This window comes from Stegodyphus dumicola, chromosome 7 (genome assembly GCF_044657685.1).
Source record: "Stegodyphus dumicola isolate Sdum_Otavi_A_Nest chromosome 7, ASM4465768v1".
NCBI lineage: Eukaryota > Metazoa > Arthropoda > Arachnida > Araneae > Eresidae > Stegodyphus > Stegodyphus dumicola.
Genome location: NC_140774.1, coordinates 96686893 through 96712841, shown reverse-complemented (window position 1 = coordinate 96712841; position 25949 = coordinate 96686893). Strand labels below are relative to the sequence as shown.

The 25949-nt window shown below is 31.8% G+C and overlaps 1 protein-coding gene across 1 annotated transcript in view; it reads left to right on the top strand.

The window, feature by feature from the left end:
- The window catches only part of LOC118201720 (ribosomal protein S6 kinase 2 alpha-like), a 151731-nt gene that overhangs the window by 26194 nt on the left and 99588 nt on the right, over window positions 1-25949 (top strand). Inside the window, exons 6-13 of the mRNA XM_085820615.1 lie at window positions 4537-4616; window positions 6002-6108; window positions 6193-6370; window positions 14360-14430; window positions 14531-14619; window positions 14699-14839; window positions 21226-21338; window positions 21672-21803. Of these exons, the coding sequence (XP_085676741.1) occupies window positions 4537-4616; window positions 6002-6108; window positions 6193-6370; window positions 14360-14430; window positions 14531-14619; window positions 14699-14839; window positions 21226-21338; window positions 21672-21803 (911 nt within the window). The remainder of the gene's footprint in view (window positions 1-4536; window positions 4617-6001; window positions 6109-6192; window positions 6371-14359; window positions 14431-14530; window positions 14620-14698; window positions 14840-21225; window positions 21339-21671; window positions 21804-25949) is intronic.

The following is a 25949-nucleotide window of genomic DNA, read 5'->3' as shown; positions in this document are numbered from 1 at the left end:
AAACGAAACAAATCAAAATATGTAGGTTTTAAGTTGAATATTTAATTTTTTGAAAGTGTAAAAGCATTTATTTTTAATATTAGTTTACTATCCCAAGTTATCTCGGGCAAACGAAAAAAAGTTAAATATTAATCTTTGTATGATAGTTTTTGAAACAAGGAACAACACAGAGTGATACCTGACTTTCTACACTGGTATCTGGTCTCTTTTCTTACTGGCTTACCGCTGGAATCTCTTTCACGGGAGCACAGAGTACACTGTCTCGTTGGATTTGATTTTTTTTGATTTTTTCCCCCACCTTTTCATAATCACCATCTGAAAAATCATCGCTTTCGTTATCTTCCATCATCGCTATTATTTTATTTTTTTCCAACGCGTGCATCCTTCTTTATACATTACTAATCCACAAGCCAACGTATACTATACAATAGGGAAACACACGATCAGTCTCTCTAAAAAAAACGCACAACCAACAAAATTTGGCAAACTGCCAATCAAAGCTAAATATTTCCTTTCATTTCCTCCAGACCGAGTAAAACCGTGATAAGAGAAATTGTACTAACAAATTCTGCTTCGCCCGAATTTTCTCGGGATAATAATTAACTGCAATATATACGAACCCGAGATAACTTGGGATAATCAGGCAAGCGGTTAAATGGTTCTTATGCTCCATTTGACTTCATTTATAAACTGAAGCTAATTTTTCCAAGAAAAATTTGTAAAATCGGGATAACCTAACTGTGTGAATAAAGGTTTTCCCCTTTGTCTGCCGGGGAATTTAACCATCTCATTCTGAAGAAGACCCCTCTCTTTCAAAAAGATGTGCGTTCCTATCTAGTTTTACTCTTTGAAGCCGAAAGCAGCCAACAGGAAAAGAAAAATAGAGGAATAGGAGTACATAATCACAAGAACAAAGAATATCCAATAAGCAGGCTATTTACTTAAATAATTGTGATAAATGCAAGAGCTTATGGAGAAAATAAAAGGTATTAGTAAACACATATATTAGCATAAGAAACACATTTCATTAATTAGAATACTAGAATCAATGTTGTTATAATATTATAAATTAGATAAATATAAAGCATACAAATTATATTTCTTATAAATTATATCTGTTATTTGCTATTATTGATTTAATATCTTTCTTTGATAATAACAGTCATGGTGTCTAAACTAGACTGGAAAATTTAATATAGTAAACTGGCTTGCGAATGATTTCCAGAATAAACATACTAAAGGATACTAGTACTTAGTACTTTCAGTAAAATTCTGGAATAAACATGTTAAGCAAATTAGATGGAGAAACAATCCATAATTTATTGATATCCGTATAAAGTCTCATATGTTTTTGGGAAAACGTACATATAATTTGCACCAAGGTATCAATCATAGAAATTGAGTTTATTTCTTTGCTTTTTATTTTCATATTAATGGGGTTTGTAAAGAGATGCGCTAGGGTAAAGGTGAACTGAAGCTAATTGAAAATTATCAATGAACAAAACTTTGTTGTATTTTTAAAGATTAAATTAAAAAAGTATTTTTACTTCATAAACTGAAGTTTTTAAGATGCATTTTTTCCATATTAAATATGTACAGAGAAAGAGCTGGGGGGTATTGCTGAGGTCTGAAATTCTGGTCAAGCTGCTATTGCTTAGCAACTTTACCTCCTAGCCATAAGACCTCTTGAATTTAGGTCAATCAGATGCTATGTGTTGAAAAATATAATAAAGAAAAGAGAAGATACTGTATTCGTAAACACAAAAGTATGCTGAATTGTAGATTTACATGTTTGGTAAATAACTTATCATTATGCCATTATGAAATATTAGGACTACAACATAAAAGCATCAGTGAAGAAAGAAATGGCAATTTAAATAATTGTAGCCTAAATGTATAGCATTAGGAGTATCTGCTGTTAATTCCAATACTGCCAAAAATTATAAATGAGGTATATTATAAATCACATGAACATATATTATGAATTACAATAGTTAGAGATATAAGTGTGCTTTGGCAACCATCTTTCTTTACAAATAATTAAACCTGAAACTAGATTGTAAAATAAGCTTCATATTGAAGATTAGTTTGTACCAAGTTGTTAGAAACATCTTCTGTTAACTGGAATTATGATGCAAAAGTTTATGAAAATTATCATTTAAATTTAAGTTGACATAAATACAATACAACAATATACAAATTTTAGACACATGAAAACTCGAATATAATAAAAATATATATGAAAAAAAATGGATGAGGAGGAATTTGAAATTCCAAGATATGGATATAGGGGGAGTTCGAAATTTTTTTACGAGTTATGAAAATGCTGCAGATGCTCATATTATCATCTATTATTAATTAAATGTGTATTATAAATCAAATATATGTCAAAGTAAAAAAATAATAAAGTATGGTTATGTTAATTGGAAAACAGAATAAATATTTAAATGTTTCTAATATTAAAATAGGGAATTTTTAAGAAAATTAAATAACTTTAAAATAACTTTGATGATTAAAAATGGAAAGCTTAATAAGGCATACATACATTACAATAATATCGGTGTGAATTTAGAACTGCTTAACAAACCTAATAACTGCTTAAAAAACTAACAATTTTTAAAACTAAATTAGAACTACTTACCTAAAATGGTAAATTTGTATATATGTTTTGTATTGTTATACAGTCAAAAGTCGTTAATTCGGACACCCATAATCCGGAATGATCTATAATCCGGACCTCAAAGCTAAAAACTTTCTGCGCACAGACGTTTTACGCGCACGCATAAGACCTTGACTACTGCGCATATGCGTGTGCGCAAGTGCAGAATATGTTTTCGCCTGCGCGTTTAATGTATAACGGACGGTGTAAGCTAAAATTATCTAATTATCTATTTCAGTTAATGTTAATGATTGCGTTGTTCCTTAATCTTCGAATTGGATCCCGCTTATTATTTTTTGCAGACTGTAAGAGCAATTTTATAAAAGTAAACTTGAAATTTCGATTATGTCAAATAGAATTTCCGATGCTGGAACTTCCAAAGGATCTACAAAACGAAAGTATGTTTCGATGTCCAACAAATAAAAAGTGAAATTGCTCCAAAAAATGGATAAAGACATGAAGAATGTGACAGAGAGGTTAGTGAAAACGTAAAAATTTCGATTGACTAGTTAGTCGGTATTCTCGGGACAGCAATTAACAGGACTTGAACAGCGGAACTTTGTAACTGAACGAGAAATTATGTCTGTTTATAGAATTAAGGAGAAAGTATTATCAAATAAAACGAAGCAACTTAAGCAACTTACATTGAAAGAAATGTTTAATAAAGTAAACAAATAAATATTAAGTTTTTTTTTTTTTTTTTTTTTTTTGTAAATTTTGATACCCTTTAGATCATAATTGTTCTTTATTTCATAAATTACGGTTTCGTATTTTTAATTTTAGAATTTCTGCATGCCATCTTACGAGATTTAAACTGATGATCTATAATCCGGAAAAATCGATAATCCGGAATTGCCGAAGTCCCGACGAGTCCGGATTAACGACTTTTGACTATATATCAGCAGCTAAAAATCTACTACTTGGAGTTTTTTGAATTCCTCTGGAGAGTAAACAAGATTTGGCTCATTAATAAGCATTATAAAACTATAATATGATTGTAAAAGAAATTCTATTTTTAATATAATATTTGTACTGTAGGCACAATATTTAAAACATCTGATAAAAGAAAATAGAGGGTTGTAGTCTCAATGAAATATCCCAAAAATAAGGATAAAAGACTTTTTGTAGTACCCATCTTCTTGTGAGGAAAAGCAAAGTCTCTCAGTTCGTGGTTTTTTTTTTTTTTTTTTTTTTTTTTGTTTCAGCCTTCATATAGATAAGGTGGTGGTGGAAAAGCTTGCTATGGTTCATTGTGGGGCAGCTGGCACTAAGAAGGGGGTCTTCAATTAAATTTCGCGCAGTTCGTATTGTAACTGTAAAATGACTTAAATATTTTGGTCTCTCTCTTTTTTTTAATGAATGATTCCCAGAAATCTAACTTTTTGAGCATATTGATTACAGAATCAATTTTGTCAGATGCTTTGAAAGCAGTTGTGCTACTGTTCAGTAATCCTGAGTTCAATTTATTTAATTTTGGAAAAATATTGGATAGTTATGCAAGTCCTTGAAGCCATACATCATCGTGAATTTTCAAGCTCATTTGAAATGCGGGGTCCCTCAAGACTTCCTTTGTGCAGACACCAAATCAAAACCATTTCTGACAAATTGTTTCTGCCCCCCCTTCTGTGCAAAGACCTACTACTTCATTATTTATCTGTTTTCATAGAAATAGCAATTTACGATTCCCAGCTTTAAAACAACGTGAATTAGAAATAAAGCTCCACATTCAAACTGAATTGCATATCCTTATCATATAAAATTACATCTTGTGATACTGTGTAATTATGTATAGCATATAGTATTAAATGTTTTGTATATGCAAAATATATCTCCAGTACTTATTCCAGTACTTCATTCATTTTGAATACTTATTTCAGCATTTCAGACTGAGGGAAAGTTATATTTGATTCTTGATTACTTAAAAGGGGGAGATTTATTTACAAGGTTAAGTAAAGAAGTATGTATATTTTTCCCTTATTCAAAGTATAGAATTTTTTAATTTAATTCTGTTTATGAATTTGTAATTGAAAATTAGAGTAATGACATTTTAAATAGTAAGTTAAGAGGATTGAGAGTTTATCTGTTTTAAAAGCAAAGTAGATATTAATTGAAAAAAATTTTTCAACGAACAAGGAGCAAGCTGTTATATTAAACGAATTATATAACATTGGCAGATTTTTCTGGAAAGGTCATAAGGATTTTTTTCACTTTTTTTTTGCATTCCTTCGCTGTGTAGAGGTTCAGGGTTCGAGTCCCAGGAAATGGCATTGAACATTTTTCACATCTCCAGCACCAGAAAACCTACTGACTTTACAAGCTTTTCATATTACTTTTGTAAATACACTTAACAATAAATAAAGAATTGGTTAACTGATCAGTAAGTAAATGAATGGATTAAAGGGAAAATATGAAAAAGTTTTTTATTGTAGTGTTTTCAAACAGAACACCTTCTAAATGGCTATTTTAAATTTTGTTTTTAATTTTCACTTGAAATGCATTAATACATATTTATGGGCCATAAGAAGTAAGCACACTATATAAACATAACAAATATCTATTAAAACAATATTAAACATTTTTTTTTTTTTTTTTTTTTTCAATTTTATGATATTGGATTTTACTTTTCTTATCAAGCCTTCACAAAGTCTGTTCAGTCTCACCAAAAAGTCTGTTTCCAGTTTTAAGTTAATAATTACTTTCAGCATTACAGGCCATTTATTTTCTAAAACTGTCTTTTCATACTGTTGTATAATAATATTATCTTACAGTGTCAGTTTTTTTATTTATACTGCCAAAAGTATCATTCACAATTCATTAAGAGTTTTTGGCATAATATTGAAAACACATAATTTTCCCTTTAATTTATAAAACTCTTGTGTTTATAACTGCTTCAGTACATAAATATTCAGTATTTTTTATGTAAAAAGGAACTTTTATCTTTTTATGCCTAAAATACCCTATTTAAAAAATTCATCAGATTTTTTCAAGCGATTTGCAATTATAATCTTAATTCAGAAGTCAAACAACAAAAATCAGCGTTATATTTAGAAAACTTTCACAGTGTGAAACTGTGTGAAACTGTGAAAGTTTTGTAAATATAACGCTGATTTTTGTTGTTTGACTTCTGAATTAGTATTTATTCGCCGTGTTATTGTGTCTTAATCATAATCTTGTTTGAAAAATCTGTTAAAACTATATTCTCTAGTTTAAGATTTTTCTTCTGATGTATGTGTGTATTATCTGATAGTTTAATACAAAATTTTTAATTATATGAATGTTGCCAAAAATGCTTCTTCTAGTTTTAAGTAACTATATATTTCATTCAAGCTTTTATATTTATAGGTTATGTTTACAGAAGAAGATGTCAAGTTTTATCTAGCAGAATTAGTTTTAGCTATTGAGCATTTACATGATGTTGGAATAATATATAGAGATTTAAAGCCTGAGAAGTATGCTTTGAAGTTTTTTAAGTTATAAAATTTCTTTTTCCTGTTCTTATGTTTCATAAGTTTTACGAATACCATCCTTTTTAGTATTCTTTTAGGAGAAGATGGCCATATATGCCTTACTGATTTTGGCTTATGTAAAGAATCCTTAAATGATGAGAAAGCGTTTTCTTTCTGTGGAACTGTAGAGTACATGGCTCCAGAAGTTATTAATCGCAAAGGCCATACAACAGCTGCTGATTGGTGGTCACTTGGAGTATTAATGGTAAGGTTTTTAGGTATTTTATGCTATAGTTCTTTTTTTTTTAATCTTGCAGCCTTTGAAAAATTAAAAATTTATGTATACTGAATCATTTGATTACTCAATATTTTATTAATTGTTGTAAATTGAAGATGAATGTTTGCCAACATCAAATGTAATAACACTTAAAGTCTAACTTACCTTTATTCAAACAGTTCCTTCTGAGAGGTTAGTGGTAAGAGAAGTACAAGCTTCTTGAACTCTTTCGGTTAGACTATCAATCAAAATTAGGAATAATAGCTCACATAGATAGCCAATGACTGTATTCAGTTATCGAAAATTCAGTTATTCAACTAGAAAATTCAATTATGACCAAGACTGTATTGAATTGAATTGTTCAGTTTAATCTTTAGTAGTATATTTGTTGCACAGGTTAGCTGCCAGAAATTTAGAAACTTTTTTTTTGGTGCTCCTGTAATTTTATACTCTATACAATTAAAAAAAAGTTTTATAATTTTGCGGATTAAATTTATTAAATGGACTTAGCTTATTCAATGGTATATTAAATGGACTTAGCTTATTCAATGATATATTAAATGGACTTAGCTTATTCAATGAGAAATGTGCACAATAAGTTCTCAAGATGATCATCTAAGATAACCAATACAAAGAGTGACCAGTGTTTCAGATAACAAAAATAATATCAACATTGCCTTTTTAAAATGACCACCCTGTAGAAGACCAGAATCATCTGGAATGATTCGTGATTTTTGAAAGAGTTTGCTGTATTTTGTCATAGAAAACTAAATATTCATTGATATATTTTAATTTTCTTAATTTCTATGTTTGAACTGTTGCATTTGCATGACTGTGAACAAATGATAAAGTATTTTTATTATTTATTGCCTTTACTGTGTACAGACAGTCCATCTTGGAAATATTTATCTTAGAAAGGTGATAGTCGCTAGAGATGTGTATTTATGTTCTGAGAAATACTGCTTATTTTCAGAAGTGATTGTCTATAAAAGGTGATTTCTGTCACAGATTTCACTTTATGTAATTTTTAATTTTGTGTATATATGTGTGTGCATGTATATATGTATACATGTGTGTAAAATATAAAATAGGAAAGACAAAATTCAGATGTAGATGTTTAACTTCTTAATTTTAATTCAAATACATCCCCTTCTGTTTGTATCACTTATCTTCAGTCATATGCATTGTGAAAACTCTTGCCCAATCACTGTCCAGAACTCAAGCAAAGAATTTCCGAGCTATAAATACCTCAGGGCTTTGTGAGCACCCTCTTTTGCTGCTTGCACTGTCTTGCTAAATCATGTCTCTTTCTGTCTTGCTAAATCATGTCTCTTTGCTAAGCTGTATTTTCTCCATTGCTTAAAATGTAATTGATTATATAAAATTGTGGGATGTATTTAGCACCCCTAGCATTACAGCAGTTAAGAAAATATATGCTATGAAATTCATCATCCAAAAATAAATGTTTTAACTATCAAGCTAATTATGCTTTGTAAAATTTCCAGTTATCTACAGTTTCCTTAGCCATGATTAAAAAGTTAATTGATGCCTTTCCTAATCAAGCTCTCATCTAATATCAAGTTAGTCGCAACTAAATAAATCATCACATCTTTTAATTGGCATTGATTGTGTTCCCATGCTTCTCTGAAATTATTTCCATCAGCAAAATTTAAAAGCATAAAGTAAACCTTTCCTGTGCTTGCATTTTTCATGTCTCAAAAGCATGATGTAGGATATATTTTAGGTTTATATATGTAACATTGTTCTAACATCAGTATCTAAACAAAAAATGTTTTCTTTTTAAATGACATCAATTTCTTTCAATATTTCAATCCTACGCCTCAAATTTTGCCAAGTCCCAAATTTCATAAAAATTGTTCAGGTAGATTTAAAAAAATTAGGTCTCAAAATTGTAGTTTCATAATGTTAACTGAATTTGGTATATATTAATCTCTTTTCTTCTTATTAAACTTAACTGATTCCTTCTTTCAGAATTCAAAATTTAGTTTCAGTCCAAATAATGTTCCCATATTTTTATTATTTCTTTTTAAAATTCATATTTTTCAATAATTTTTATAAATTTTTCAAAAACATTTTGAATTCTAACCTTCAAAAGTTTTACCATCATACTAAAATAGATGTATTTCTAAGCATATATGCAAAATATTAGCCTTTTATTTAAAATTTCTCATGATATACATGAGTTTATATATTTTTTATGTTTGTTTTGAAATTTCTCGCATTTATTATAAATGATAACAATACTGAATGCACTTTTTATGATCTTCAATAAATTGCTGCAATTATTTTGAACCTTAAATTTCCAAATAAACTTTTACAAACAATATTAATGAGGAATTTCTTTATTTTCATTTTTATTAATAATGCCTAATAAATATTTATTAATACATAAATAGCTAGTTTTTAAATTTATAAAGTATATTAAAGTTTTTTTTTTTTTTTTCTTTCATGAGAGTAAATTTTTACTTTCCTGATTTTTCATCTGCTGTTTCACTTAACTTCATTTTGATAAACTCCTCTACTTTGAGTAAGAAGGTATGGCCGAGTTCAAAAAGCATGTGGTGTATCTATGAAGATCACACACTCTCCAATTTAAAGTTAAATGGTGATATAATAAGCATCAGGGAAGGTATTGCTAATACTATCGGAGAGGCATTTTCAACTGTCTCAAATAGCAATATTTATCATCCTAAATTCCTTTTTGAAGGGTACTCTCTAAAAAACAGCCAGTTGATTTTAACTCTCTCAGCCCAGAACTTTATAATCAAGATTTAACCATGCTGGAATTGAAAAGAGCTTTGTCGCAAAGAAGGAGATCATGTACTAGTCCTGATGGCATTAGTTATCTTATGTTAAAACATCTGCTCAGTAAGTCATTGGCAGCCCTCCTCTTTTTTTTTTTTTTTTTTTCAATAGAGCATGGATTTTCCAATGCATGGAAGATAGCTTTTATCCCAATTGCTAAACCAGGAAAAGATCCTAGGAATTCTAGTTACCGCCCCATTGCTTTAATTAGCTGCCTTCCTCATAAAGATGGTCAACACATGCCTGGTCTACTATTTATGGAGAAATAGTTGTTGTATTAAAGTGGATTTAGAAAAGAATGGCCACCTGTTGATAACATTCTGCTCTTAGAAATTGGTATCTGTAAAGCACTCATAAAAAGGAATCACTTTGTTTCTGTATTTTTTCATACAGAGAAAGCCTATGACACCATATGGAAGTATGACGCCCTTCACAACCTGTGCAATAATGGCTTATAAGTAAATCTGCTAATTTTCATTAAGTATTTCTTACAGAATTGTTTGACATGAAGATTGGCTCTGTCTTCTCTGATGTATTTAGTGAAGAAGAGTGACTTCTGCTAGGCAGTGTACTAAGTGTCATCCTTTTTAGCATAAAAATTAACTCTTTCTAACAATCCTTGGAATTTCTTACATTGATGACCTGCAAGTTAGATAGCAGGCCACAGACCCGAAATATTCCAAGCTAAATGGTTGCAGAAGAATAGTTTCTACCCGGAAGACCGTGTATGTGCATTTTTGTATCAAGAAGGTTCATCATTCCTCCACTTTTTTGCAGGATGTACTTATTCCTGTAGGAAAGGAGATAAAATTCCTAGGCGTGCTGTTCCGCCATAAGCTTACTTTCCTTCCCCAAATCACCTATCTAAAAAAATTGTGTTAAAACTATGAGTATTCTTAAAGTTTTGTCAAATACCTCCTGGAGAGCTGAATGCAGCTCAGTGCTTCTTGTATCTGATTGTAACGCCAAGTTTTCCGCCAAAAAACATTCTTAAGTTAGAGGGGAAATAAAATGAAAGCCAAACCTGTAGTGTGAGTATTAATCACCACCCAAATCTATGATTTTTTGCCAGTGTTTTGGTAGTTTTCAGAGCCTTCAGCCCAGAAACGTGGTGGCTGCGAGTCCAAAAACGGGTAAACCTCATTTCAGATGTCCTGTGTAAAATGGAAGATAGTACCAGCAAGATGTAGCTGTGTGGGAAAAGTTAGAAGTCTGATACACTGTCGGGGCTATATGGTAAGTGGGGCAAAAGATTCCATTTGAGTCTGAACAGAGTCCAGCCAGTGAATGCAGGCACATATGGTCTTGCGTTATCTTGATGGAACAGTAGCTTTTTGCCCTGGAACTAACTTCGATGTTTTCTTTGATAGCAGCATCAACACTGACTAGCATCTCGCTGTACACCTTACTGTCAAAAGTTTTACTTATTTTTCTAGACACTCTTTGGGGATAATATCATGGCAATCCCACCAGATACAAAGCATGATCCTTTTGTTAGTCAAATTGTGCTTTTTGGTGCTGCAGACGGGCTCACTGAGTGCAGACCAACACCTTTTTCAGGCTATGTTATTGAAGTATATCCACTTTTCATCACAATGATAATACGGTCCAGGATTTGATATTTGAGTGGATTTGTGCAGCTCCAAATACGTGCATTGTTATCTGCTTGAGTCAGCTCATGCGGCGCCCAATGATTGAACTTCTACATCAAGTTTATGTGATGCATAGTGTGGCTAATGGACGTAGCACTAACATCCAACTCCTTAGCAAGCTCTTGAGTGGTTGCATACTGATCTACAAGTTCTTGTAGGCGGGTCTCATCACCATCAGTAGGCCACCAGAGCACTCTGCTTCTCGAACGTCATAGCCCTTGTTATTGAACTTTTGATACCAAACCTTCAGAGTGTCGTATGATACAACTGATACTTCCATTTCAGATACCTTGTACTTGATGATAAGATATTTTTTTACAAATTTCACAACTCAGTGTTTTTAAGCAAATCTTTCTTTCAAGTGCTAAAAATGGTTTGACAAAATATGATTAAACATGCCAACATGAACTGTTTGCAGAGATGATATTTGCCACGGTGGGAAACTTACATTACCAATATATAGAACCCTTATTTAGTCAAAGCTTCACTATGGGTTAGTTATTTATCGGTTGGCAAGGCCTTCTATGCTGGTCAAACTTGATGCTGTACATCAGAGAGCATTTCAAATCTGCGCTGGTGCTTTTAAAGCATCTTATACTTGCTGACTAATGTCATTTGTATCAGGCATGCCCATCATATGTGATATCATTTGGTCTAAGAGTAGGCACCTTGCCAGTATAATTTGTCTAATATCAGTTCATAACTAGAGACTTTCTTTGAGATTTAACCTTGGGAGGACTGGAAAATTCAGCTTCTTGATATGTTCCAACATTGGGATAAATCTAACACTACTATATCATTTACAGGCAGATCTTCGTGGAGCATAGGCATAAATGTAGAAATTATATCTCTCTGTGTACAGATGGATCGAAATCCTGAGCTCATGTTGCTTTAAATTTTGTAGTGGAAAGAAACAATTGTTGAATTTCGATTATAGCCAGCCTACTTGATTTTCACTTCTGAACTTACTGCGTTTATCAGACTTTAATCTTCCTGAAAGAAGAGTGCAGGAATTTCATTACCTACACTGATTCTTTGACTGCTTTAACATCATTGAAAAATCCCACTTGTAGTTTGCATCCCATTATTACTGGAATTTTGAAGCTTAATCGGACTCTAAAATGTTGAAGATACGAGATTATCTACTGCTGGATCTCTGGCCGTGCCGTTATAAAAAGGAATGAACTAGCAGATATTACAGCTAAGGCTGTTACTAAAATATTGAATCTTTAGATCTCACTTCGCTGATATCAGGTTGGTGATTGAACATAAAATTCTCAATAAATGGCAGATACATTGGAATGACTAAGCTAACAATAAGCTGAGACATGTTAAATCCACAAGTAAGCGCTGGCCACCTATGCTAAATAGAAGGGAAGAAGTACTTTTCACTTGTTTGAGAATTGGTCACTGTCGCCTGATTCATGAACATCTTTTGAAAGGCAAGAAGAATCCATGTTATGTAAACTGCAATGCTGTTCTGACAGTTCATATGTTACTGGGATGCCATAGTTTTAAATATTCTCATCTAAAACATCTTAGTTGCTTCAAATAGGAAGCTTAATAGGAAAACAAACTCATCATAAATTATTGCAGTTCTTAAAAGGTATTGCAGTTCTTAAAAGATTGGCTTCTACCTTAAATTTTAATATTTTTATATTGTTTTATTCAGCCTAAACTATATTGTAACTGAACGCATGCAGCTTTTAACATACGTTTTAATATACCATTGTTTTGGCACAGATAATCTTATAAGGTTTTGTGCCAGAAATTGTAATACAAACAAACAATAGGAAAGGCAACTCTTAAGAACAGCAGTCCTGATATCTTATGGCCAAAATCAAAGCAGCCTTTATAGCAATACATTTCAATCAGTTATTCTTGCTAGTTTTATGTTTTTTGTTGCTTTGTATTAAATTATTTGTATTTTGCTTAAAAATGTGATTTTTCTAAATTGCTTTAAAAGGTATCAACTAGGTAGCAGAGGGAAATGGATCAAAATTTAATGCTTAAGAGGCTAGATGGGGGGGGGGAGGGTCTTCTGATATGGGAAGTAGAAGAAAAATTGTTGTGACTGGAAATAAGAGATGTAGACTAGAAAACCTTATTTATCTGTTTCCAAATAATTTAACTATTGTAATAATTTTATAGTAATTATCAAAAATTAAATTTATATTGGTGGACAGTATCCTCTTTCGGTGTGCAGAGTTAACACGTTGACTGTCCAACACAAGATAACTTGTATTAGTGCTCTTCTTCAGGACACCCAATATAAGTTATCTCGTAGTTTCTTGACTTGTCACTTTTGCCCCGCCACACTTTGCTTACTTGATTAGCGCTTGTTTTAGCTGTACCGAGGCGACAAGTCGAAGCATGTCTGTACGAATTAACTCGTAGTGGGCTTCTGCGACGAGCTTTGTCTAACAAAAGCCGACTATGAGATAATTCATAGGACCCTTTTTTCTACTCCCCCAAAAAATCCTGTAAATGTTTTAATGATTGTTACAAATCATAATTGGTATTTTTAATAACATAATATGATTAAATCAATTTGGCTTCTCAGACCGAAAACAGTCAACATGTTAATGATAAATATCTCATTTTCAAAATAGCTTGCTAATTATTACTAGTATACATTAACTTTGTTTAGGAGTTCTTGATTCTGATATGATTTAAGGCCAGGTATTTTAACCCTCTCAGCGTTACGGCCGGAAAATTCTGCATAGAAGGCTGCCTTTTATATTCATTGTACATGAAAATTTCTGCTAGTTTTTAATGTATCTGATTTCGGTTTGAATGTATATTGGAAGAAAAAGAATCAAGGTACAAAATGAGAGAGTCATTTCTTAATAAAATCAAGAAAATACCACTTATTCATGACATTTTGAGGAACTTTGAAATTTCAGGGCTAAACCCATAACGCTCGGAGGGTTAATAAATGTATGATTTGAGTGGTAACTCTTATTAAATACTTATCTGCAGTGTATATGTATATTCCAAAAATTCATCTAACTTAATTGTATATATTGATTTTCTACTTATTCTACTCTAGTAATTTGAAATAATTTATTTGTACTATTTAGTAATTTGAAAGGTTAGATATTTTCTTCGTGGTTGAAAATATTGAATAGGGAAAAAATATTTGCACTTATTTAAGTTAAGATGGAGTCTGCTTATAATAAGCAAAATGATAGATGGAAAAGTTTGGAATAGCATATCTAGTAGAATGTTCCACTGTATATGCAGTAGGAGTAGCATGTTCTACTGTATTTTGGTGAAAAATAAGTTTTGAGGTAAATAAGTTTAGAATAACATATCCAGAATTTATCAGATGCTGTGTCTTTCTCACTGAACAGTTTACAGTGTAATTTAATTCAAATAAATGTTATATTTATCCTAAAGAAGCAAGCAGAATATTTCTGCATCATGTTATTGAATTCTTACATACATGCATAATTTTGTCTTGTTTTAAAAAAAATTTGTTTTTTCTCTCTCTCAGTTTGAAATGTTAACAGGAGCACTTCCATTTCATGGTTCTAATAAGAAAGAAACTATGACACAAATTATGAGGTAAATTATGACTAAATGTTTTAAAAATTATAATCTTCTTTAAAAATGTTTTTAAATGATTTAAAAAGTATTTCTTTAATTCATGAAGTGTTATTTTCAGAGCTAGACTTCAGATGCCTGAATATCTAAGTGAACCTGCTCAAAGTTTGTTACGAGCTCTTTTTAAAAGAAATCCTTCCAATAGATTAGGTAAATAAAAAATAAATGTCATAGTGTGTTTTTAATTTATTAGTTCATATTTAATGCTAATTATTTTTGTTTTTAATAGCATCGGGTGTTGAAGTGCGGCAGCATTCCTTTTTTGCTACCATTGATTTTGAAAAATTGTTAAGGAAAGAAGTCAAGCCTCCTTTTATACCAGCTGTTCCACTGTATTTTGGTGAATATGCATCGAAAGAAGTGCCGGAAGGTTTGTAATTTTGTGTCTGCAGTTTTGTGACTGTCATTAGATTGATTTTTCTGATTTTGTTATAAAGCAGCTTAGCTATTTTATTTATTTTATTTTTTATCAAAATTCTGACAGTAGCTGTTTTCACTTGAATTAAATGATTAATAAAAGTTCTTTCATGGATATATTATAGCAGTGTAGTGTATAATTTGAAATAACTGTAGAATATTTAAATAATAGTGTATCATAATGATAAAAGGTAAAATGAGTAGTGTTTTAGCACATTTGTTAAAGAAATTCGTTTATGTTATGTAAGAGCTGAAGATTTTTGTGAATGATTGCTTGTATATGCTGACATTCAGATTAAAGCTAGATATGCTTGTTTATGTAAACTCAGAAATAAGCAGGAAATTTATGGTGGTTAGAATTAGTTATTATAGCAGGTATCTGGGTACTATAAAAATTCACTCAAGCAGAATAAAACTGGAAAAAAAATTTTCACCTTAAAAAAAAAAAAAAAATAATAAAGTGCAGCAATGAAGAGGATAGTATTCCATTCAATGATGTTTTGTGTTTAGTTAGATATTTAATTATGGCAGAATACATGAATGCCTTCTGCTTCTTCCACAATCATAAGTATTTCTGAAAGAAATTGGTAAAGAGTCTCGTGCAGTATCAAATCTTTCTCCTTACATTGAGCCCCCTTTATGAAACTATCAATATCCAGTGGCTTTAATTACTTGATCATCAATGAATCAGTGACATTTAAGAAATTATTAGGTTATAACTCCATTTTTTCATTATTTTAAAGTTTTCTTAAGAATTTAGAAAGGGTATTGAAGGTAGCAGTAAACTACACATACTCAACATAGTTATTATCAGAAGGTTTTGGTTCACTCATATATTTATACATTTCTATGAAAAATATTGTACCTACATAAGGAGATGAGCATTATTGTCTTTCAAGAATGAATTTTCTATTTCGTTTGTATAATGGCAAGCATAGATGTTTGAAATCTTATGGTGTATATCCACTGGTATCTGTGTTTTTCATCACCTACTTAGGTCAGTATATCTTCCTTCATTCTAGGAATCAATTATGTAGTGTTCTATGTCATTTTGCAAATTAATTACGTAGTGTTTGGGAAATGTCATATCCCAAATAGTTTTGTTATCATATCTGATACCTTATGGAGGATTAATAGATGATTATAGAGGATTAATAGATGAACCTGGTTTTCTTCACTTAAGAGCACATCTGACATTTTTCTGCAATACAGTACAAAGTCCCTAATCCAGACATCCATTATCCAGAATGATATATTATCTGGACCTCAAAGCCACAAACTTTTTTTTTTTTTTTTGTATGCTTTACGCATACACGTTTAATGCATGCTTCCGATATGCATGGGCACTTTCGATAGTGAGGAAAGTGACAGAGAGCTTATTGAAAACGAAAAAATTTCAATTGACAAGTTAGTCAGTATTCTTGAAACAGCAATTACAGGACTTGAACAGTGGAACTTTGTAACTGAATAAGAAATTGTCTATTTATAGAATTAAGTATCAGTACAAAAAACGAAACAACTTACATTGAAAGAAATGTTTAATAAAGTAAACAAATAAATATTAAGCTTTTTTTTTTGTAAATTTTGATAGCCTTTAGATCATAATTGCTCTTTATTTTATAAATTACGGTTTTATATTTTTAATTGTATAATTTCTGCATGCCATCTTACCAGATTTAAATTGATGATCTATAATCCAGAAAAACCCCTAATCCAGAATCGCTGAAGTCCCGACAAGTCCGGATTACGAACTTTGTGCTGTATATTTAGACTCGCCTACAAAGCAATAAATTCCTATAATTCCTACAGATTTTCACTCCAACTGATATTAAGCCACTTTTTTATTAGGCCCACAAATGGCTAAATGGTAAAGTTGCTGAACAATGGTAGTTCGAACCAGGTTTTGAATCCTGGTGAATGGCTGGTTGCATGGGGGTTTTCATGTGTAATGTGCATTTGAGCCAGTTTCCCTTAGAAAGTCTTCCACGGAATAATCCCTTCCTTTAGGTAAATAGCCCTTAGAGTGCTTTGTCATAATTAAATAAACCAAACCACTTTTTTATTAGTACATAAGGAACACATTTTGTGTCATAAATACTGCTTCGTGAAGAAGTATTTGCAAAGCAACTTTTACAACTCCTTTGCAAAGCCTCTTGTGTGGAGTAAAAGTTGTTTTTATTATTTCTATAATACTACCAGTTTATTTACTCGGTCAAGGTACCTATATCTAAAATGATTTATTCAGTCTAGGTACCTGTATCTAAAGTGATGTAATAGAATTTAAGCATTGTGTTTTTAAATGCACTTATAAGTTTGATTTTATGATAATTTTTTTAAAATTTACAAATCCTGGTATATGCAAGTTTAAATGATAGGTAAATTACCATATTTGCCGACTTATAAGATGCACCACCTTTTTTATACACATTTTTGAAGGATAAAACATTATTATTGTTTATTATAATGAATTTACAGTATTTTAAATATAAAGTAATACAAGTACAAAGTAATACTTTGGGCAAATACCTGATCTGTCTGGGAAATAACACCTTTTAATCTACTTTGTCAAAAACCCAGACACTCATCTCCAGAGCTAAATGAAGAGCCACTTGAAATCTTCTATATCAGCATCTGAGTCCTCGTGCAACAAATTGTCACCTGTATCATCCAGTGCATTACTAATGCCACACTTCTTAAATGATTTAACCACTGTCTCTGTTTTCACAGCATCCCATGAAGCTTTGACCCATTCACAAACTTGTGAAATGCTAGACCTCTTCCTTCTTCCTGATGGTGTAACCTTAAAATCTAGAGACTGCATCCAGCTGTTTCACTTTCCTTCATAAAATAAATTTCTCTTAAATGATTTATTAATGCAGACATCTAAAGGTTGCAGCTGACTAGTTAGGCCTTCTGGAATTGCAGCTAACTGAGTTTTCAATACTTTGAGTTCATTTTTAACATCTTCTGTTCTGTGAGAACGAAACTGATCCCATACTAGTAGAGCAGCTTTCTTCAACAGTCCATCAGGGCACCTCGACCAAATTTTATCTATCTATAACTTTATCCTCCTCCATCCAATCCAGCCTTTTGCACAAACATGTATAAATACTCCTTTAGGCAGTTTTTCTTTGGGTCGTATTTTCCTTTTAAAAATCAATTGTGGGGGCAATTTTGAAATGAATGCATTCAAAAACCGAGTATCGACATATAAGACGCATATCGACATGTAAGATGTCCCCAGTTTTTCAGACGTATTTTCAAAGAAAAATGTGCATCTTATACACTGGCAAATATGGTACTTTGATGTTTTTGAAAGATATTATAGTAGAATCTCTCTGAACCAGCAGCAGTGAGACCCTATTGATTCCAGACAAGAGATTTTTCTGGATAATTGAATATTTATTTCTAGAATTTACCCATTCATGTTTAAAGTAAATTTTCGTTTCACCATGCGAACCCAATTGGTTGTATTTTTCAACCAATGAGCCACAATTCAGTAAATAATATTGAAAATCATGCAGATTATTTAAAATTAAAATGAGTACAGAAGATTTTATGTTTAAAAAAATACATATTATTACATGAAAATTATTAATTTATTAATATCATGAACATGTAGCTTAGAATGTCTACCTAATTATGAGAGTGTCTCCATTGTTTTAAAAATTTGCTGGGTATACTATGAAGCTTTGTCACATACTGACATAAATTAACATTGCTGTGCAAATCTTGTAAAAGTGTGCAATCCATCATTCTTATTCCTCATGTTGTCTTCATCTGCTTCCTCCACCACCATCTTTATCCTTTCCCATTACATGTCTGATTATTTTGCTATCAACTTGAGTGTAACAGCAAATAAAATTGTTTACATCCATTCAATCCTATGTATTCTTTTCATTAAAACTAATTTTCTGCAAACGTGTAACTAAATCCAAGATGGTAGACATGGGCACCTATTGTGTTTTACAGCCAAATGAAGCTTCATTACTAGACTTGTCATCTGTGAACATGATCATAGTCTACAATTTATACCTACAGTGATGCAATGTTCTTTACATCTTTTCGAGCAAAAGCCAAAATAAATATTTCTTCTTCAATATGAATTGTTTCTAAAAATCGTGGACACTGCCTTCAAAGTTCACACATTGATGCATGAAAGGGAATTGGTAATTTCATTTTGATTTTCCAGATAATTCATTTGTTGGATAAGGCTTGTTACATTGGACAGTAAAAACATAATATACATCCCCCCCCCACATTTAACCCATTTTTAGTCAAATTTTAATTTGAATTTCTAGTCTGAAAAAAGCAATTTTTTTTTATCGCTGAAAATTAATGTATGTTCTAAGCTGAATTTAAAAATACAAAATATTTTTTCAGTAACCAATTTTTTGCTTGTCCTAACTGGGGGTTATAAATCCTGTTTGCTGATCTCCAGTTTTCCTTGCAATATCTTCAAATTTTAAATGAAAAAAAAAATATATTCTCTTGTACTGTATGTATCAAATCTGTTGCTTTTAAGTTTTTGAGATAAATATTTGCATAAAAAGAATTATTAAACATACATATAAAATGTTTTAGAAAATAGTATTTCAATGTTGTCGTGAAAGGAGCTTTACACTCTTCCTTATCTATTGCAGTTTAAAAAAAACCACATAGAAATAATTTATTTCAGATGATTTTAATGCTTACATTGGCAACAAAAAAAAAAAAAAAAAAATTTTTTTTTTGACTTTTATTCACTGTTCTCAGACCCACCCTCTGAATCCAGCATAAAAGTTATTTTGACATGCAGCAATAACTAAACAAAGCAAAATTACAGAAAATACAACACGATTATATTATCCATTTAAGATGGCAAATCTCACTGTAAAAAGTGTGTAGAAGGTAGGACTATTTGCACTATCTCTTAGCATTATTCAGAAGTATAGAAAATAATCGTGGAATATAAAAAGATGTGTAAATAGTGCCGACTTTGCTTTCAAGGATAGTGTTACTCTTTGTTGCAGGGTATACGACGCTGACTGTACGGGCATAAAAATGCACGTGTGATGTGTGCCATCAACCAAGAAGAGATTAAATCTTCAGATTGTCAGCTATCACTTATTTTTATCTCATAGGCCTAAATTTTGATTTAAATAGAGACTAAAAGTGCAGTTCTTTTGACTCTTTTGCCAGTTACAAGGGACTTCACTGTATTTATTTAATGTAATTCCACTAACAGTGCTTTTCATTAGTACTCTTCAGTTTTTTGTTTGTCACATGGAATGATTCATTTCTTCAAAATAAAATTTTTATATTAACTGAATTTACTGAATTTTTATGATAAAATCATGTGGGAGGGGACAAGATTGCATTAATTTAGCATTATGTTTACTGTATTAAGCAATGTACATTTTTACTAATTAAAACAATTTGTGATTATGCCATTTAATATGCAGCTAAATTTCATGTAATAAATATTTTCATAGCTTATTTGCTTTAATGAAGTTGCAGAAGTGCAGTGTGTTCATGATTATTTGGGTGCAGAATTATTTAGTTTGTGGATTATCCATGCATGGTGATGTCCACACACTCAATTCTATGCTAAAGAGTATGTAAAAATCGGAGATTAATATAATACATAAATAATATTTATATATAGAAATCAGAGGTTTATCTAAGTGTAGAGAAGTCGTGGCAATATCTGAAGTTCTGTGCTAAAAAACTGAAAATGTAAAGTTTTTATAATTTTATTAGGGAAAACATTGAAGAAAGTTTCAATGGTGAAGATTGATTCAAGCATTGTGTGAGCTAATGCTTGAATGATGCAGATTTCATTTCGAGTATGACAAGAATAGGATAGGCAAAGAGTGTTACTGAAAATGCAAGTGAGGAATATATTGATGGTTACATTACTTCTGAGACAAGAATGACCTGCAGTTGAAATTCTGTTGGACTTCTTTGACAAAAGAGGATTTGAATGTAATAAAATAGTACTTTGAAAAATATGCTGTGAAATTTGACAAATATTTAAACATTATAAAAAAGTTATTGGCTTTTTTAAGAAATAAATGCATAAAAATTGATAGGGTGATTTATCCTTTTTTTTAAAATTATCCATGACTTGTTTCCAAGTATTATCCCAGATAATTGAGAGTACACTGTATTATTCATATTTAAAATTACATTTTAAAATGAAAATATAATTGGAATTTCCTTTCTGAAGGTTAATTTTGATGAAAAAAAGTTATACTAATTTTAAATTTCAGTAAAATACTAGAAAAGTTTTATTTTTATTGGTTACTTTTAATATCAAATTGGTAGTAATTTATTATGCAATTTTTTAAATTTCAGATTCACCAGGAGTTCCTCCTAGTGCTACAGCACATGAACTCTTTAGAGGTTTCAGTTATATTGCAACAGATTTGCTTGAAGAGGAAAAACCTATTAGTAAAGCTACAAGTAATGTAAGTGAACTTTTTATGCTACAGAAATAAGGTGTACTTTATGAACTGCTGCACTATTTATATGTTTAAATCAATTTAAGTGATAAATTCTTTTATTCCTAAATTAAACAATAGATGCTGTATACTTACATATATAATATGCATTAAATCTACATATATAATTTATCAGCTGTCATTTTGTTACATTTAATGAATAAAGAACTTATTTATTTTTAATAGCTTTTAGTATTTCTTTAATTTCATTTTGTTAACCACTGTTTTGTATTTAGTTATTTTTATTTTATCTTCATATGTTCACAAGGGATTAAAATATCATCATTTTATACTTTTCAGGTTGACCTCAAACAAATGTATAAAAATTCTTTTACTAAAGAGTATGAAGTAAGAAATGTTCTTGGAACTGGCTCTTATTCTGTATGCCGAAAATGTATTAACAAAACAACAGGAAAAACTTTTGCTGTTAAGGTATAAAGTAAATATTTTGTTTTGTCTTGCACAGTACAAAGTCTGAAATCTCGACACCCAATGTCGGGAATGATATATGGAATAATATATAGAACTGTGAATCACCAGCCAAAAATAAATAAATACGATAATAAAAAAATCTTCTTTAGAAACTATAGGAATGTAATAACAAAAGGGAGCAGATGTGCCCTAAATGTGATTTTTCTCTGAACTGAGATTCCCGCTTGTCATTTTTAAACATGCTGACTAGGGAATCCCAGTGTGGCCAGTAACAATGCATTGATTAATGTTGCTCAGGATCACATTTTTGGCCCTTGAATGATTTTGTGTATTTGGGGGAGGGCAGAGCCAGCCCTATATATTTTGCCAGCTAGTGTAATATTTGTGAATCCTAAATTCTGCCTGGTAGCTCTGTAAATTCCAAAAATCTAACCATCTCTAAATTTGTCTGCCTAGTGCCTCTCCTGAATTAAAAAAATTCTGTCATCTCTAATTTCTGGTGCGTGGTGCTTATCTAAATTCTAAAATTTTTGTCAATACCTTGTACAAGTGCACTGGTTTCACCTACTCTGGTGCTGATCCTGGGATGGTTAACATTTTCCCATCTGGCCTAAGCAATAAATGAAGCTCCAATGTTAACACATCTAGATGTGATATTGCTATGTATAAATTAATGATCTAAAATTCAGAATTTCTGAAATTCAGAAATGCTGAAGTTCTAACAATTCTGGATCTCGGACTTTGTGTTGTATTTGAATGCAAGTTCTTATACCAGGGGTTCTGAACTTAAGTAGACGTTCTGAACTTAAGAATCTAATACAGAAATTTAGTCTTGTTTCATCTGATGAAGATTGGATTATTTATTCTGTAACGAGTGAATCCGATTTATTAAGTGATGGTTCTGTTATTCATTCAAAGGGAAATTGCTGTAATATTTCAGCATCTTATTCTGAGGAAGAATAATACATTCCTTCATCATTTCTATATTGTTATCTATTACCAAAATAAAATTTTAGCAAGAGGAGTGTGCAAAAGTTAAGGATTTAACCTTGAATGAGAATTTATTCCAAGACAAGGAAGTAGCCATGATCCAAACAGAAGCAAATAAGAAAACAATGCAAATTTGATGTTTTAAAAATGAAGAAAACCACTCCAAAGAAATATCAAATGATAGTACAGTGTGGAAAAGGAAACTACACTCTTAGACAAAAAAAAAAAAAAAAAGATGCACCATGACGTACCGAGAAGCTCTAAAGCAAATTGGACACAAATTGATATGCATACAGATTTCAACGGAAAATGCAAAATTTTACATTTTGGCTGCCAATGAATGACCGGTTGTCACTACAGTGCATCTGATCTGCGCAACGGGCAGGATATTTAAGAGGAGAAATTACGATTCCAGGTTATAAATTCTTTACGAATTTCATTCCATGTACTCTGGTAGACAGTAACTATGCCTCGCATACAGGTGAGGGAACAATATGCGCAGATGTCGGAATTTGAGAGAGTTTGTGTGGTTGGGCTCAAAGAAGCCGGTTGGTCTTATCGGCGAATAACTCGACATTTGAGCAGGCATGATGCCACTGTTAGACTATGTTGGCAGGAATGGGTGAACCATGGCTGCACATGCGTCAAGAAGGAAACAGTAGGCCTAGAGAAACGACAAAATGTGAAGACTGAGCAATCATGAGAGCGGCACTCACAGCCCCAGATGCATCATTATCATCGATTGTATGTGCAACTAGTGCTTCAGTTACCACAAGGACCATTCATATACGGCTCACAGAAAGTGAGCTGAGGTCACGGCACCCCTTGCGCAGACTACCATTGACCTCTGTACAACATCAAGCCTGTTTGCAGTGGTGTCGGGCTCATTTGTACTGGAATGTCACTGACTGGAGTAGAATAGTCTTCAGTGATGAGTCCCGCTTTGAGCTGAGCTCCGATGACCAGCAAAGGTGAGTCTGGAGATGCCCCGGACAGTGGTGTGATACCAACCTGACTGTGTTCTGGCAGAGAGGCCAACAACCAGGAGTGATGGTTTGGGGTGCCATTTCATTTCATAGTAGGACCCCTTTGGTTGTCATCTGTCATAACCTTACAGCACAGCGGTACGTCGACAAAGTTCTTAGGCCCGTTGTGTTGCCCTTCATGTCGCACCACCCTGGGCTTACATTTCAGCAAGATAATACCCACCCCCATATTTCACGTTTCTACTGCTTGCCGAACATTACCTTGGCCAGCAAGTTCGCCATATCTTTCTCCTATTGAGCACATTTGGAGCATTATGGACAAGGCCCTCCAAACAGCTCAGGATGTAGACGATCTAACACACCAGTTGGACAGAATTTGGCGCGATATCCCTTAGGAGTACATCCGCAACCCCTATCAGTCGATGCCAAGCAGAATAACTCCTTGCATAAGGGCCAGAGGTGGACAAACATGTTACTGACTTTTTCACTTTGTGAAGCCTTATCACTTCAATAAATCATCCAATTTTTCTCAAACTGTAATCTGTTTTTTTTTTTTTTTTTTGTACATATACATCACTTCTACCGATTTTCGTCCCATTTGGATAACTCCTTCTTGGTGCATCCTTTTTTTTTTTTTTTTTTTTCCTGTCTAAGAGTGTATTTCAGCAAATTCACTTAAAGGACTTTATCTTCAATATATTTTCTGAAAAGCAGGTGGACCAACTACATTGGCTAAGTGAAAAGTAACTGATGGAAAAACAAGTAGTGCATGGAGACTTTTTATCAGTGAAAATATATTGCATCATATACTGTAATTGAGGCATATAAAAGTTGGGAAATCTAAACTAGAACTGTCACTTGATGAGCTAGGTGCTTTTATTGTTCTATTATATGCTTAATGGTACTTTCACAATAAAAGGACTTTCTGTCTTGAATTACTGGTACAAATTCAAAATTATTTAGTGAAAGAATGTCCAGTGATAAATTTTGGCTTCCTTGAGTCGGCAGCCTAGGCAGGAATGTCTTCATTGTGCATGCATGTTGGCAGCAAGGTTGAGGGCTAGCCATACACATATAACCATAGAAAGGAAAAACTGCCATATATACTGCATGTCTGTGATGCATCACTGTGTGTCTGTAGTTTACATTCAAGCTTTTATTAGCATCAGAGTGGCAAAGAAAACTGTAACCAATCGATTACATAAAGGACAGCTTCAAACCATACACTCCGTAGAAGCTATATCACTAGCTCCAAATCAGTACAATCTGTGACTTTGGTGGTCACAAGCTAGAGCATGTTGGAGGGTGGTGTGGAGATTCTCAGATGAGAATCATTTCTGTTTTGGTGTCAGTGATGGTCTTGTATGTTTAGAAGGAAGCCAGGTAAGTGTTTAGAACTAAGCTGTCTGTATCACTGTTGCATTGAACCTTCACCAGGAGTTACGATCTGGAAAGCAGTTTCATATGACAGCAGGAGTATTCTCATCACAATCTCGTACCTGTACATCAGACTGGTAATTGCTTGGGTTGTGTTGCCATTTGTGAGCAATATTTCAGTTATCTTTTTAAAAATGTCCTGTATTGTCATTAGTAAAATTATAGTTGTTGAAACCCCACCAGTGGCTGACTGGTTTAGATCACTGAATACTGGTAGTTTTATCTGAATTTAAACCCAAGCAAATGAGGTGACTGCATGGCTATTTTTCATATGGGTACAATGATTACAAGCCAGTTTTCCATAGGAAGTTCTTTACAGAGGCATCCCTATCCTTAGGCAAATAGCCCGTATGTATTTTATCATATCCAAATAATTTTATAGTTGTTGAGTAAAAACAAAACTTAAAACTAATTTGAGTTTTAAAAGCCCTATTACTACTTTAGCAATTCTTTTTCAAACATAGATAATATGAAGAATATCAAAATGTTAAAAAATAGGAAATAGAAATAGATATTTACGTATGATGCCTATGGTATAAAATAACACTTTTTACAAAGTGTTGATGAGATATATAGGTAAAATTACTTTTTAAATCATTCAGTTTCTAATATAGATGAAAAATGCACTTTATTAATCTGAAAGATAAATAAAAGGTCTTATTTATTTTCATTTGACAACAATGTTTTCTCATACATCTGTCTTTATAGATCTTTATAGATAAAAACAATAACA